The sequence below is a fragment of the Phalacrocorax aristotelis genome, chromosome 2, assembly GCF_949628215.1.
Source record: "Phalacrocorax aristotelis chromosome 2, bGulAri2.1, whole genome shotgun sequence".
Classification (NCBI taxonomy): domain Eukaryota; kingdom Metazoa; phylum Chordata; class Aves; order Suliformes; family Phalacrocoracidae; genus Phalacrocorax; species Phalacrocorax aristotelis.
The window spans coordinates 30,675,945-30,693,351 of NC_134277.1; the positions used below are offsets into that span (position 1 = coordinate 30,675,945).

Genomic DNA, 17,407 nt, shown 5'->3' on the forward strand with positions numbered 1-17,407 from the left:
CATATAATTTTATTAAATGTATCTTTATCTCTTCTATGTTTTGTAAAAATATTTAAAATATTTTCTGAATCTGTCCTAGGGGTTAACACCTGACACACAAATTCAAAACCAAAGAAATTCAATACTGAGTCTATAGATCCAGTTTTCTAATCCATCAGTAAGTCCATAAACACCTTTTTTTCTTGTTTCATAACAGCATAACTTGAAGTAACAAATGGAAAGATTGTAAAGCATTAAACCGACCTTCCTAAAAAACCAAGTGTTTTGAAATGTATCTACAATTATCCCTCTCTGTATTCTTACTATGATGAAGCTTGGAGTCTAATCAGGATTGGGTTCCTGGTTTGCAGGCTGCTATGTAAATCAAAATTTATGCAACAGAATCCCGCCCCCTAATGTGCCTACTGCTATTACAAGCAGTTCTTGCAATAGCCTGCTTTTCCATCTGGTTGTGCCATGAAAAACAAAAGCAGGTTACTAACAGCATGCATCATATGAAACATATAATTGCACTCTCTGTGGTGTATTTCCAAAATATTTGTGCTTCCCGCTATGGCAACTTCTACTCCTTGATGTCCAATAAATTTTAAGTACACCAGTATAGCTTCTCTGCAAAGATGTTATAGTACATTTTAGAAGCAAACACGCCAAAACCCAGCAAACTCATCAGTAAAATTATAATCTCTGACACAAGAAAAAGATTTTGGAAATTAAGCTGTCCCACCTATTTTTAACTTAGTTATATCCTTTATGAACATTAATGTCTCTGAAGGTATTGGCCATACCAAGTGCAACTCCGTCTTCAAAAATATACGACAAATTGGAAACAAGGGTCTATTGCACTGTCACAAGTGATAATTGTTTATTGCACTATGCAGACGAAACTCTGGTTTTGTTTTTCTTATCCCTTTAATTGAAATAATCGCACCTCTTTCCAGGCCAACTATTAAAGACATTGACAAAGCAAGTGATGTATTTATGTCATCCCATATAATGAAATCACTTCATACTATACAAACACTAAAAGCATCCATCTTACATGGAACTTAACAGGGATATTTTCACTTTCCTAACATCAAGATGAGAGACAAAAAGGAACTGGTATGACATATTAAATGTGACCTCTTATTGACAGAAGAATTATCAATTATCAAATTTCCTGAAAACTGAAATGGGATAGTTTAAGCAGTAGCATGCACTAATTTTTTCTTATATTCCTTTATACTAAATAAAGCAAATCTTTTTAAAAAGAAATGCCTTAAAAATCCAATGCTCTGAAACACAATGGCCTAAGAGTATCAGTTTTAAGGTCCTTTAAACAGTCTGTACTTTACCCTCAGTAACAAATGCTTACATACAACAAACATCCAATAAACATATTCAATAGTGTTTATGTAACTAGACAAATCAAAGGGAAAAAAGGACTGGGTTATAAATTTCATATCCTTTGTATTTGCAGCGAAGAACAAAGTATGCATTTGATTTAAATGCCTCAGATGGTCAGCCAAAAAGCTGTCAGGCAGAAAAGAACAGTTCAAATCAATTCTGTAATGACATTAGCTAGGAAATTAATATTGGGAAATTATGACTAATGCCCATATAACCAAGTTCCTGCAAGCATAAGGCAGTATGCGCTGAAAGAAACTGTCATTAGCTACTCTATTATTCTACTAATTGACTGCTGAGCATTGGCCAGATTTTGGTCTGGGTTCTCTTACAGGACTAACTCAATAATTCAATGTAATTCGAATTTGAATCTGGCTCTTCATTCTTTTCAAAGAACTAAGTCATGAAGTGACACAAAGTAGGTGTTTTATTATTAAATAATCATTATAAATATCCAACCAGTCTCATGGTTTCTTCATTCAATGCATATAGCCCCACAACAGAAAGGGCAGAATTAGACTCTTTATACCCAGGCGCACAGCTTCCATTGATTTTCTTTTTGTTTCCCATTATGAAAATTAATGAAGACCAGGAGCTACTCATTTAGCATTTATTTGATTCAAACCATAAATATACAGAAAGAGCTGATTTTTAAACCAGCCAAAATACTGTAAGTGAAAATGGTTGCACCAGCTGATCTTCAGTTTTTCCTCAAGTTTATTCTATGTATTTGATTAGGTGCCTATTGCAAGAAGATATAAACCCACAAGCTAAAAATTAAGAAACAAAATACAGATGTTGATCAGGAAATTATACAAGAAAATTTAAACTACATGAAGAACTTTTATAAACTTTTCTGCAAAGTAAAAATCAATAAAAGGAATACAAGAAATATTTCAGGAATAAATATTTCTAAGTCTAGAGGAAAACAGTGGAGCAATTAAATCCTATAGGATTGTCATATAGCTGAAGTATGGTGTCTTCAGTCAGTCACACTAGCTGAGAATAAACACAGATAAAGGAAATGTACACTGGTTCATTTTGGACAGTACAGGGTTTGAGCCACTCCATACAAAGCATCTAAAATAACTGGTTGAAATGAGTGTCTTAACAAAACAATCTAGTTTACCTTCTATATCTTTTAATTATCTGCCAACATCATTGTTTTGCTCCCCAGTATTGCAAACAGGATAGAGCCCACCCATGTTACATGAGGATATACTGATGTCACTGGTGGTTTGAATTGGTGCTCCAGTCTCAGGAAGACCAGACCTGCATCGCCCCTGTACTTCCAGGTGCCAGAAAATAGCTACTGGCACTCAGCTACATCAGCACACATCACTGCCTAGATGACTTCAGCAACAACTTGCTACTTCAAAGAGTTGTAGGAATTTGCATGTACAGGAAGAGCCTTGCTGTTACCATGGATTCCTCTTCTAAGGCTAGTCATCTCTCACAGCTGTGAGGCAGGAGATGGCAACGAGTCCATCCCTTCCCCCTATAGAGCTAACGGTAACCCAACAATTATTGAGCTTGAACAAGGTCTGGAAGAAATTTGCCCTTCAAAAGTGCGATTTGTTTTATCCAGAGTAACACATGCAGTGGTACAAAGCCCAGTATTTTATAAAGGCTGCAAACCAATTTATTATTTACACGGTCCTACAAAATGAGCAAGTAATTTCAGCCTACTGTCTGAGGATCAGAAGCTGCAGAATTCAGCACAAAGATAAAAACCTAAAAAAAAAATAATGAAAGAACCAGCATTTTGTGGGCATTTTCAGCAGTAGCTAATTCTGCAGACTTTTATGTCAGAAATTATTTTGCCCTATTTACATATGAGTAGCACTAATGTATCTGTTACAGAGTGGAGAAGTGGCCACCTTTCCTACTATAGCCTGAGTATTTAAATAATACAGAAATATTTTTCAAATGGTATTCTTCATAGATTGCTATAGCTACAGAGAAATAGATCAAATGTATCTGTTGTGAAATCATTCTTCTGAACTGCATTTAAGCACTTAATAGATAATATATACATACCTCTGTGTGTGCATGCATGCAAGTATGCCATATATACTACACATATATATAAATAGATGAATTTCAATTGTATCATTAGCAAAAGTCAATCTATATTAGATTACCAGATATCATGGAACATTAGCCACGGATCTCTAATTATTAAAATAATGTATATGATGGAGGAATGCTGATCAGCTTCTGTCCAGTCTTGGAGTTTCCACACAACCGAAATAAGTTTTTTTCACCTGAAGGAGCTCCTTCATAACATTTCCTGGAAGACTGACTAAGAATATTTATTCTGAAAAGGTTCTTTCCACAGTAGAAGGCTGAAGTTCCATTTATATAATAAAATACATCAAAGTTCATTATAGCCTCTGCAATGACAACCTGGGGTACTGACTGTCATATTTTTTTTCAGCCTGAATGAAAATTCTGATTACTGCAATCCGCCGTGGAAAGAGAATGACAATCATAGGCCTCCAGCAGCAACACAGGAGGATAATCTATTGTTTGCTGTTGTCTCAAAGGCTGTAATGACTCTTATCTTTACACCAAATTGAAGAGAGAAGCTCATTCCAATTATATAAAACAATCTCATGAACACTGCTACTTGATTCTAATTGTGAAGTAAAACACCCAGGTCAAGACATGTTATCCCAACTAATTATGCTTTAAACATATAGAACAATGCAACAGTCAACAGAAAGAGAAGATACTCATCAGTGTGGGGTTTATCCTACGTTAAAGCAGTACATATACAGTACAATGCTTATTCTGAAAATTACAACCCCAGCCTTTTTCATTTTATAAAGCAGAAGCCAAGGGGAAAATACAATTTTGTTTCAATATACTTAAGTCCCTTTGATCCAACCCCTCCTATCCAGGCACTGAGTTAACATTGGCTAATTAATTCATATGAACTCAAAAAAAAAAAAAAAGCTCTTGAAGATACTGAAGAGCGAAGAGCGAGTATTGTGATTAGTATAGTTTAAGTAATATAGCAAACTTAGTTGATAATGCTTTCCACACATTGTTTCCCTTCGCAGTCATTTTTACCTGTAAAATTGAATGCAATTCTCTGCTTGCCATTTAGATCAAAATTATAGCAACACATGATTATCATACAAATTATGTATCCTGTTAATTAAACCCACAGTCTTTAACTGACAGTCAACGTAGTCCTCTCCCAGAAGTGCTCAAAGAACACTGAATATCACAAATTTCATGTGATGATTGATTTAAAACATGATGTTTAGACAATGGAAGTGTAACATTCTCCAAACTTTATTTTACTGCAAACTATCTTGCAGATGTGGGCTTGATGTAAAACATGCCTGACTGCAAGGTGCTGCTCTCCTGGATTTAGCAGAGCAGAATCTGGATGCCTGCAACAAGTGATTGGTGAAGAAGGATACCAGGGGTAACCTGTGCCAGGGTGGGAGGCCAGAGTACTACATGGGAGCTACCTGAGAAGTGGTGGTGGTGGTGTGTGTTTAGAGGAGCCTTTAAGAGCTGCCAACAGGATTTTCAGTGGGTTGGTGCTGTGGGAGGCAAAGTAAGGAGATGCTTGAGCAGAGTTAGCTTGGAGGGAGAGACTACAGAAGTTGGTGGGCCCTTGCTTTGTACTTTGTTTCCTTCTACTGTATTGTGCTAACCTCTCTCAGGAGAGACCTAAGCCAAAGCCGCTTGGTATTGCTAGTGAAGATCACAGATCTTTACTAAGAGAACAAAGGGATTTCAAGGAAGAGCTGAGGCAATCTACTACATTACTGTCCATTACTTTTGCTCTGTCAAAAGGTATTGAGCATGTATCTTTGTGGGTGATTGGATTTCTGCAAAACAAACCATAATTGCAATTTATTTTCTCCTTTCTTTGAAGCTGTGTCCACATAATCATAATTATGTGGACATAATTATATAATTAATCATAAAAACTGACAGGCACGTGGCCAAAGCCCAACGTATCATTCCTTCTGGGACAGATTGCTGATATAGGCAATGTATAATGCCATATAATTACAGCAATGTATAACACCATATAATTCAGAGAGACAGATAGACAAAGATTAGTACTGGGAGTAAAAAAGTTAATCACAAGTCTTCCAGGTCAAATTTGGCCAAAACCAAAGCCCATGCAGTATAGAGAACAAATACCATGAATTTGAAACACAATAGAAAATACCATATATATAAAACATATCTCAGAGTTTAGTAGCTCGATTGCATGCTCCAAGTGTATTATGGGTACAATAAATTACAGTCAATATAAATGTCTGTATTACAATTTAGTAAGAAATTAGGCTAATCAGAAGTTAGTCATGTGAGCAAATACTACTCCTCAAAACCAAAGGTAAACCAAACTATCCATAATCTAGTAAAGTTAAAAAATACACTCCATTTTTGTTTTATAGATTTTTTTTTGCTATTAGAGAAAAATTCAGAATTATTTATGAAACACCTTTATTTATGAGGAAGAGGCAATTTTTCATCTGAAAACCTATACAAACAAAATTTCATATAGTTTCAGTATCGTTGCCAAGAAATTATCTACACTGTGAAGGGAAATTTTCTGAGAAAGGGTCATAAAATGTAGTAGATTCTATATTGAAATTCTATGCTAATCTCTTTCTGAGCTGTAAAAATGGTTACCAGGTCTCTTCGGTGTATGCAGAAAAATAAAGCTTATACTCTAAGTCAAACATTTCCAATTTAAGCCCCAAATCTCAACTATGACCCAAAATGTATAGCATAAAAGCTCAAGATTTAAATCTCTCTATAATTAGTTCTTATTACCTTGGTCCAATTTAATTACAAAATATTTTGTGCAGCTGTTAAACAGTCATCAGAGGTATACCCTTATCTATCCTCTACAGGGAGTTAGAAGTCTCTTACCATAACTACACTGTAGTCAGTACAATTACTTTAATTCATATGCTGCTCTAGACTATGATATTACTAACGAATAAGAAATTTTCTCGCAAGAGTAATTCATGAGTCTTCTATAGATTAAAGTATTTTGAAAGCAGTTTTCAAAACTGGCTTTCATGACTATGTCATGCAAAATCTGTTTTCTTTCACAGAGTATAACCGAATAATGGTGGCATTTTTTTTGACCTTTTGAAGAAACAAGACAGCTCGGACTGTCAAACCAACTCCATAACATACATCAAACGATGCTTCTTAATAAACGCATTATTATTTTTCTTCCAGCTATACTTACTGAAATGTGTCTTACTTTACTCACACTTTATTTGGTTCTGGACTCAGAGGATTAGTTTTATTAGTGGGATTACATCAGGGAATTCAATCAAGTCATCGCAGGCATGAGTCTGACTTACTGAAAATCAATAGCTGTTTTCTACTTTTCTCATAGTGTGTTCGGGAACCTTTGGAAACCTACGATGTGTAGGTGAAGGAGCTTGATCCCAGAGCAACTAGAGGGCCTGCCCTTCCTAATCAATACCAAAGGACGTATCTTTCTTTTCCAGAAAGCTTGGTCTTAAGGGCTGAGAAGGCTGAGAACAACAAAAACTGCTACCATTTTGGACTACATTTTAGCGTCTTCACTCTACTTGGTGTGGACCATGGGAAAAAGCATCTTACCATCACTGTTGATGCAGACGACTACAGGAACCTGTGTACCAGGGCCACATGGCTTCTCATTGTCAGGAATGCACTCCTCCAGCCCCACGATTCTCCAGTCGTAGCAGGAGGGCTCCTCACAGGGGATGGCTTCCAGCAGGTGAGGGCAGTTTCCCGTTCCTCCTGTAGGCTCATTAGTGATGCGTCGTTTCCTTAGTTTAAAGCCTGAAATGTCCGTGAAAATATAAAGGGCAGAATAATTCAATTCTAAAATATGAAGAGATTTTTACCTATCTACACCTGAGTGAACTGTTCTGTCTCTCTTCCATGTAAAAGACAACACAGACAGTGCAACACTGCATTCTAGATAACTGGTTAGAACTCTTTAAAGAAGGAAAAGAGGTAAAAACTTAACAAGAGCATTACAAGTTTTAAGTTTATGCAGTAAACTTTGCCTTAAACCCCTGTTTATCCAAGTCATACATACCCCAGGAGGGAAACAGGTGTCTTTTCCTGTGTATTACACTTGCTGGATTCATCTCATCTAAGAAATCTTGACTACATTGCTGGGTTGCAATTTCTCAAATATATTTTTTGTTTTCTTCTCAGATATCTTCCAACAGGTATGGATTATCCTCTTAATTAAATTATAATAAATATTACTTTAAAAATAGAAATTCTACATATCTTTAATTGTTTTTCTCTAAATTGAAGAGATTAACCAAATTATGTCCAAATGGTTTACTGAGCCTGCCACAAAGGGTGGATATAATTTCAAAAAAAGAACTCCGATGTCTACTGCAACAAAGGAGGCAAGTGATTCACAGTAAAGGGCCATTCCTGAAATATTCAGAGAAACCTGCTGCTAAAACTGCAAGTGCCTGTACAACTTTTACATCATTCTCTCAGAAGAACTGTCAATGCAATTATAAAATAAAATACAAGTATTTCCACATAAGAGGAAAACATTGACAGTTGAGAAAAGATCCCTGGCCATGTGCGCAGGAATAAAACCTTGAATAAAGTACATCCTAATACATTTCCATTAGACAGGTGTCCAAATCAGTCTCACAAACCTACACATTATCCATTAAAAGGTGGCAGATCTGTCTTTGATGGAACAGTAACAGAAATAACAGCTTACTTGACAGCTGTACTCAAAGGAGACTTAATCCAATAGGCTTACACACTGGACTGCTTTTTCCTTCTTGAATTGATCAAGGTTGGGTCACATTACTGTGAGATGGCATTGTAAAACTTGCGTTATTGCTGCCCAGACTGAAGTGTAGCTAGCAGTATACCAGGAAGAAGAAACTAAGCTAACACGGTAATTACAGTTGCTCCTTCAAAGTGGACATACGTGGCTGCCCTTTCTTATGGGTGTTTTCCATCAAGGAATCAAGTCTGGATTCTGACCCTTTGTCAGATAATGACATTGCAGCAATGACTAGGCAAGTTTTTCTCATTTACAGCCAGAAAACTTCTTACATGAGGTCCCTGTCACTGTATTCTTGATTCCCTATTTTGATGTCAGGTTACTACAATCTGCTCTGCATAGGAATAAACTGTGAAACATGAAAATTGAAACCAGCACATATGTCATCAGTAAGACAGTGTCAATTATCAACAGTGAATTGCCAGAGCATGCTTTACAGTCTACTGGTGAATTCTTAAGCTATTACTGAACTGTAAATCTCTGAGTGACTTAGACACTATGCACCTCAAAGGCTGCTTCTGTCCTCCTTTTGAGACAGTGCCAGAATTGTAATTTGAACACATACACAAACTGTACCCCTTTTCAGTTTGAGAGCAAGGTTGGAAACTGAAATTGACCTGTAGTAACCCAAACTGACCTTGAGAGCCTAATAAACAGCTACATTTTTGCCAGCCTTGGTGGAGCAGTAATGCTAAATATAGTCCCAATTCAATGTCCTCTTTTCATGCTCAGAGGCACTGGATATACCCTTCTTAGTACAAAATTTAGTACACTTGCATAGCCAGAGGTACCTAGTGGCTTAGGAATATGAAATAATCACCATTAAAAGGCTTTGCTGAATTTTTACATACCCTTCTTGGCCTGAGGGTCATCACAGCTTTCATAGGTACATGGTCCCCAGGCTGACCATGCTGAGGTCTCACACTCCGTAGGACAGGGGATATGGCACAGCTGGGAGGTGCTGGGAAGAGGTCCTGTACACAGCCTACGGTCCACTGGCCTCGAGGCTGTCAAAACAAAGTCAACACATTTCTCATGTGTCACTAGTCATGATCCTCAGCAATAAGTGGACAGAGCTATCCTTCATTCAGAAAGGCTGCTATCTCATCATTTTAATCTGATGAAGTGATAGAAAAATGCCTGTCTTGAAAAAAATGAAACAGAAGTCAGTTTACTCTCTGCATGAGCAGAGCCAAATCCGATTACATGGAGTCAGGAAGACTGTAGATATTGCAGCACCCTCTCGAACCTAGTTCTTTCATTTAACGGACAGATTATGTTACTAAAATAGTTGTTCACATTGCGTTCTGTGTAAATCAATGTCCTGCTGTCTTATTGAGTATGTCTTCACTTAAGAAACTGAACAAAAAGCTGTATAAATCCCTTTGCTCCTGTATGATACTATAACTTCAACAGGCTGGTTAATTAATATTTAGGAGACTATTTTTACCTGAAACACAGTTAAAATTATGAAAAAGATTTTTTCTTTTACTCTAAAGACATTCAACTGTACACTCAGCAATATGACTTGTGCAGTAGGAGCTTTAGTTCAAGAAAGGCTTTGTTTTAGGTACATACATGGTTTACATATAATAAAAAAATATATACATTATATATTTAAAATAATTAAAACTCTGCAAAAGGCAATTGATTTTTTCACTAAAGTATTATTAATCTATAATGACACATGTGAAGACAGATTCTTCTGTTCTTTAAGGGTCAATAACCCCTGGAACAGGCCAAAATCACCCTGCTCCTTTCTTGTGAATTCCCAGATTATACAAATAATAGGACAACTCTATAAGGCACCAGAGTAAGGCACAGAACTCTAAAACAAAATGTACCATTTCATTACAAGCAAGATTTAATTCTCTTTCATAATATAGGACTTGACAAAATATTAAACTAAGCAGAGAATATCTGCTAGAAGGCAAAGTGAATCCTGCCATATTAATTCACTTTGGTTGATTGAAGAAACATGCAATTCCTTAACTTAAAACACTCTTATCCTACTCCCTCAGCATTTTTTCACAGCAAAGTTACCTCATTAATTTTCTGCCACCACTACAAATAATCTCTTTTGATGGAAAGAGCTCTCTGATGAAATATATTCTGAAATAAGTTCAGAATATGACAAAACATCCTTCTGAAAGGTGAGATCAATAACCACAGATGTAATGTTAAAGTAATCATCAGGTTGTTAAAGTATGGTCTCATTTATAGGTATGTGTGTATCTTTCCATTCAGGCTTTCTAAGTAGATGATCTTTCCAGTTACAGAAAAAGCATTCAATTCTCACTTTTTGAGGGGGAAAGGGAATGAAAAACCATCATCCTATTCTTGGTTTCCCATGTTGCCTCCTTTGGCACAGTTTTACACTGTGTTGCTCCACATAATGAAGGCATGAAGATGGCAGACAGTCATTCTACATTACTGCCTCCAGGTCACCAATCTCTTAACACAAAATAATACAAGAACAAATATCCCAACATTTGCATAATGCTATGTTGGAATTAAATTTTGTGACAGAACATTGAATTTTACAATAAATTTGACGTGCACACCTAAAGTGCATGATAATCACAACATAATATGCATATCTTGTGTAGAGCATGGGTATAAATAAACATAATTTGCCTGTAATTGAATTTGTATTGAATAGTTCCTAATAAAAAAACAGTAAGTAATTGCTAACCATACTTTTTTAACCTTGATTTAATCAAGGAATTGCCCAAGTGAGACAGTTGAAATTAAGGGTCAATTACACCCTTGAGACGCAGCCTTGCTTCAGGGAACAGAGAAAGTGTTCTGAGGAATGCCGTGCTTCATCTCCAGCCTGCATCACGATAAAGCACTTACCATCACACTAGTTCATAGGATGTTACTCAGTAAAGCAATAAAGACCTTTCATCAGAAGCCTTAAATAGCAGATTTTCATATCACAGATATTCCATATCACAACCAGATTTTTTTTAAAACTGTCAATAGAAGGTACTACTGTGCTACTGTCGCAATCCATTTGGCTTCAAACTAAATTTGTGATGGCAATGAAATTCTAATGAGGAATTGTGATTGTGTTTGGCTTTAAAGAGGCTGACTTAAGTAATAGGAACGTTATTTCAATTTTTTTTTTGAGGTATCTGTCCAGCAAAATTCTAGGTCTTACCAGTAAACATTGTTAAATAAACTTATCATGAAAATACCTAGTGAAAATATCTGCCTCTTCCATCATTCACTAGAATGTAGGGGAAGAAAGAAGTGCTTTGGGGACAGGTAAACGGTATCAATAAATCTCTCAATATGCCAAAATGTTATTGAAATGCTGTTCTTAGAATGTAAGTGATGTGCAAATGTCTGCTACCAGATCTGTTACATATTGCATTTAAAACAAAGAATTCAACAGCAGGACAGCCGAGTTATTAAAAAAAATTTTTCATCATTGAAAACTCAGGGTCTACTTCATCCAGGATTACTCAGAATTCTTTCTTTGAGATGACAGTAAAATAAGAAAACTTAGCCTTGCCAGGGTATCTTAAGAACATCTTGCTCCCATTAATTTAAATGGATTTATTTCAGAATCACAGAAGTGTGAATGAGGTCAGCTTTTGCTGCTTATTGTTTAGCAAAGACGCTTTGAGAGAAGATTATGCTGGATGCAGAAATTTACAGCTCGAAACCTTGTCTTATCTCTGTCCATTCATACTCTCTTGTGGCAGCAATAAAGATTGTTCTTTACTCCTCGGCAGTGATGCTGAATGCTGATTAGACTGTGTGTAATACTACAAGCTCTGTGTGGAATTTCACCAAATTTGGGGCCAAAAATGGAAAGAACGGTGAATGCATTTTGATAATCTCTCTCCTTCAGTCTAACTAAAAAACTTAGACTCAGTTTTCAATGAATTTCAGGTTTGAGGTAGGGACCTAAAAACTAAAATTAGATTCAATAACCATGCCCTCAAATCATATACTGTTAGGAAAATGTAGCTGAATATATTTTATACCCCTGTAAAACACCTCCCAGAATGACTGCACTTTAAAATGAACTGAAAAGGAAAAACACTGTTCTGCTCTTAAGCATTTGCTACATTTATCAAGGTCTCAACCTCCCCATTCTTCTCCAGGAATGTTCAACAGACTAGTGCCCAGTAACGACTAGGCTGGCAAAGAGAACGAATTTGTATGTGGCTGCATCAGCATAAGCAGACACAGCTTCATATTCCTCCTCTTGGTCATTTGTCGCACTGGTTCCACAGCAAACAACAGAAGGAAATTTCTTCAACTAAAGTGCCCTCACTCAAAAAAAGCAAGAAAAACCCAAGCCCAAAACACATTATGACTGACCAACAGTGAAAGAGTACATATTCTTCCCCCCGCTTTCTACAATGCTGAATGCTGTTGCCAAAAGCCAGCAGATAGTTCAGGACCTGATTCTTTAAGCAACTGCACAACTCCATGCATGTAAGCAGTTCCTCCGTGTTTAACAGGGCAACAAGAATGTGTTTGCAGATGTAGAATAAATTTATGTCCATAAAGGAACATTCCTCCCATCCTTATTCTACATTGAGGGTTTTAAAGGTGATTGGAAGAAGATGACACAATCTACCTCATAGGCTTACCATGAGAGAAACTTCCTGACTAAACCAGTTAAATAGGTGAATAGAGATGAAACAATTTAAGTCAATGGAAAGTAAATGGAAGAATGACAGTGGCCTCCAGGAATATTGTCAGCTGCCTAATTACTACACCCAATACTCCCTTTTCTTCCTCAAGTCTAAATTTATGAATTCAGATAGGAGGTAATACAGACCTGAACGCCATGAGGGATTCTGGTTCAGCTAAGTATTAGAAGCTCAAATTCTTACTGGAGCCCTAATTCAGTGTTTTAAATCTACAAAAGGGACTGGAAATAGCAGCTGTGATGAACGCAGGGAAGCAAGTCCCGGTGCTCAGAATAGAGAGGAAAATCAGTCACTTGCTAAAACAGTTCAGAAGTGGAGCAGGGAACTGTCCTGGCATCCTAGCTGGCTCATGAAATTCCTTAGTTTGAGTTCAGGCCTGTCACTTTCAAACTGATCTGAAATTTCCTGAGAATGCACAAATCCATTAAACTATTTCAGAGCTATATAAATATGTTAATTATACACATACAGCCAATGTAGTACCCCCGAAAGGGACGTTGCTTCCTTTGCACGCTTTTGATTGAAAGGCCAGGTCGGAGGCCTTAATTACCTACCTGTTATTTCAAAAGTGATCGATAGCAGAGGTGCAGCACTAGCCTTCGACTTGCTCTGTGACTGACTTTCTGAAATAACAGGGAAACGCCACCGTGAGTATATGAGAATGGAGGTCTTCAAAGCAGCCCCACCGAGACAGCATTCACTACAACCAACAGTAGACTGCACTGAAATAAAGGCGTTTCCCCACAGCTAAAACTGGTAGGTGTCTCCCCCAGCTTTTTCTCATCCTTAAATTACTCATAGTTTTCAAATGGTATTGTTTTTAGAGGCACTGATTTGCTTGTTCCTAGGAGGGCCTGGAGAGCAGCTCTTGCCCACAGTGAATCAAAGATGGGAGGGGAGAGAGAGGGAGGATGAATGGAGAAGCAGCTCTTCTGAAAATCTGTCCCCTAATATGGAAACACCCCAGAGCTCCTTTTTAAACTAAGACCCACTTCACCCCTAGTTTGAGCTCTTGAAAATTTGTTCTCATGTTTATGCATCCAAAGACTAGTTACATTTTAATCAGCTTTCTGAGGCCTGCAGAGATTACCTCCTGATGGGCTCCGCATATTCCTGTCACACTCTGATAAGGGCAGATTTCACACCCGCCTAAGCCGGCAAGACTTCACAGACTACCAAAATCCTAATCATCATTCTGAACAGTAAGCTGCTGATGATTTTATTGTTACCTCTCCTAGCTGGGAGGTTTTACTCCTTTACTCTAAGGGCAGGGGTATCTAAACTTTGTACGGCAGAGGTGATTTGCTAAAAGCCCTTGGGCGGAAGCTGATTTGCATTAAACAAAGAGGCTTGAAAGCTGCTTCTTTAATAAATACAGATGTGGAGCCCATGGAGCACATAAGTCACACCCTACTGGTCTGAGCAGTCATGCTGAAATGGATGTTGGCATTAATATTCCCCACAAACTCTATCTCTACGGCAAGTTTGAGAGTACCTTTAACACACAGCAGAAACCTCACTAGCCTGAAGTTTGGTCAGCTCTGGTCTAAATGTTGTATTACACACAACGTGTATAATGATGTTGCTTTTCCTGAAGTATGTGGCTCTATTTATTTTTTACTTTTTAAAATTAATGTGTGTTCATATGAAAGAGCTACAGAAGAGGATAAAATTTAATTAACAATTAGCTTAATTCACTAATTTCTAAGTCTGTAGTGCTGCATTAGTACGCAGAAGTAACGTAAATAACTCAAGTGTTGTTCTTAAGTATGTATATCACCAAATGAATAAAAGATTTTGTCTCCTAAGCTATTCTCTCTTTTCTTAAGAAGCTGTACAAGCTATAACAGTGACAAGGAATAATATCTTCTTTCTTTCAGTTAGGGAAAAAATCCCATGACATTATAGTGGCTTGAAGTACTGAAACTGACTTAATAACTTGACCAAGTCAAGAAAAGAAGAAAAAAAATTTTTTTTAAAAAATCAGTTCCCTGAGAATGAAATCTAGTCATATTTTTACATATTTCTTTATGGAGCTTACGTGCCAGAATTGACATATTCCTTCTGCACATCAAACCACACAGGTTCATCACCCAGCTGAAGGACACACAGGAAATTTACAGCAGACGAAGGAATGGAATCTAGGACTTCTGACCCACCTTCTCATGCTCTTTCTTATTGCAAGACATCCTTCAAAGAAGACAATATTTTTTGGTGATATTAAGAAATAGTAATTTGTAGCTAGGAACCAATATTTGCAGCATAGAGAATGAAACCCCTGCTACTGCAATTAAGTATTTTTATCTGAACTAGAAAATAACAGCAACCTGCAAGGTAAGAAGACACTCATGACAGAAGACAATGGCTGTCAAAGGCCTCTGGAATACTGAAGTGCTCTAATTTTGCACTAATTCAACTACAAGTGAATCAATTTTACCTTCTTTTTCCTTGAGGGTGTTTAGATAGGAGAGGAGATTTTCATTAGCTTGCACGCAGTACATTTCCCGGGTTTGAATGCCACCTCCACATAGCGCCGTTTGATTTCCTCGCCTCTTGTCCTGTTGACTAAGGAGAGGATCAACACGGCATTCTGTCCACTCTGTGGTCCGCCAACCGTACCTGGATCAAATTTGGTTAATTGGGTCTTTAGAAATCATTAAGCCATTTTACACAGCATTAAGCTATACAAGCTGAAACACCTTAATAGCTTTATTCATTTTTCTAAAAGGCCTGAGCCCCACAATTTCTTGTACACAGGGATGTGTTAAGTCTGATATTTTATGTGGGCGGAAACTTTTCCTCTATACTTTCACTTCTGAAATCATTACTTTTCAGGAAGGTCTTTTCTGTTGAATTCCTGAAACATACTGCACATATAATTTTATTGGAAGGAAGAAAAACTTGATATACAGGGACATATAGTCTATGTTCAGATAAGTTAACTTTCAAGATCGCGACTCTCCGCATTTGTTTAGAGCTGGACAATTTATATGAAGCAAAGCCAAAATATCAGAGAAATGTCCACCACGAGAAATATAAAAGCCAGAAAAGGAGTGGGGAAAAATCCACAACAACCCAACGCCCCCCAACAAATCCAAAAGCCTCTTTTTCATCTTTTATAAGAGAGAGAGAAGTTTCTCCTGAAAATCAAGATAAAACTATAATTGTATTTTTTTATTATTACTTCAGAAAAACCTTTCAGTAAATTCCTCTTCCACTGTAACAGGGAAGATGGCTCTGCAGTAGTAAGCATCCCTGCTGTGTACTGATGAATGATGAGAAGCTGTGAGCTTTCTAATCAGTGAACACACAGGAAAGAAGATCTGTGATTCCCAGTTAAAACCCCAGTCAGGATTACAGACTGCAAGAAACACCACAGAATTCTCTACCTAACAAGTATTTAAAGGCTAAACCAAGCAAACTGCTTCCTAATGTGGCTGGAGATGGGGAAAGATGACATTTAAACTCTTAAATGAAAAATATGTACCGCCATCAAAGATGCTTAACATCAAATGACATTTCCCCAGACCCTCTTCTCAGTCCGATAAAGAAAAAGCACAGTTGGGACTTTAACATTAATCTCGATTAGTTGATAAGGATTACAGCAATCTCTTGAATTGTAAAGTGATTGCTCTCCTAAACTTTAAACGGGGTTAATTTATTTACTGTCACTGTAAGCCTCTCCCACTTTCTATTTGGGGGGCCCACATCTGCCTTTGCTGTGCTGAATAGAAGTCTTACTGAAAAAGTCTGTTTGCTACACAGATATTTATCACTTCTTTCCTATGCTCAGCACTTTGTCTGCAAACAGGCAAGTACTTCAGAAAACAATGTTTCTGGTAGAAAAGATCACTGACAAATTAATACAATTAATTTATCACAGTCTTGACTGAGCCTGCCTTCACACAAACATTCTCTTTTAAAAGTTAATACTCATGAAAAAATACTTGTTATTTTTCCTGTATTCAGAGGAGGAAGTGATTTCACTATAATAGCAGCTATCTGAGACTTCAGCTTTTAAGAACAGTACTGAATAAGCAGAGGATTAAAAAAAAAATCAAACCTATTATTTCTTTAATAATGATTTGAATGATATTCCACCACCAGCCCTGTACGCTTAACCAAATTTCTTCATTTCAGTATAGGGAAAACTGAATTGAACCAACTCACGTAATGCACGGTGCCACACCATCTCCTTGAGAAACACACTGCTCTGTTTCTTCTAATTGTGGGCATTCACTTTCACTGCCAATGGGGAGCTGTTTAATGGTCCGTGATCTTGTACGATTCCCTTTAGGCGTTGTCATGTCAAAGCAGGTTTTGGAGCAGGGGGTCCATTCGGACCACTCGGACACCTGGCACTCCTTCGTGATCACACAGGACTGGAATGTAATGGGCAACTTGTCTTGTTTGCAGAAGCTGTAATAAGAGAGCATTACAATTTTCAGCACACATATTCACAGGCAGTCATGAACTCCTACAGAAAAGTGATGTCCATTGCAACATGCAATATCAGTAAACA

At 37.2% G+C, this 17,407-nt stretch overlaps 1 protein-coding gene across 1 annotated transcript in view; it reads right to left on the reverse strand.

Annotated features, from left to right (window-relative positions):
• THSD7A (thrombospondin type 1 domain containing 7A) overlaps nt 1-17,407 on the reverse strand; it is a 300,728-nt gene that overhangs the window by 93,942 nt on the left and 189,379 nt on the right. Inside the window, exons 5-9 of the mRNA XM_075082924.1 lie at nt 17,056-17,304; nt 15,323-15,504; nt 13,440-13,508; nt 9,058-9,213; nt 7,012-7,215 (exon numbers count right to left, since the gene is read on the reverse strand). Of these exons, the coding sequence (XP_074939025.1) occupies nt 7,012-7,215; nt 9,058-9,213; nt 13,440-13,508; nt 15,323-15,504; nt 17,056-17,304 (860 nt within the window). The remainder of the gene's footprint in view (nt 1-7,011; nt 7,216-9,057; nt 9,214-13,439; nt 13,509-15,322; nt 15,505-17,055; nt 17,305-17,407) is intronic.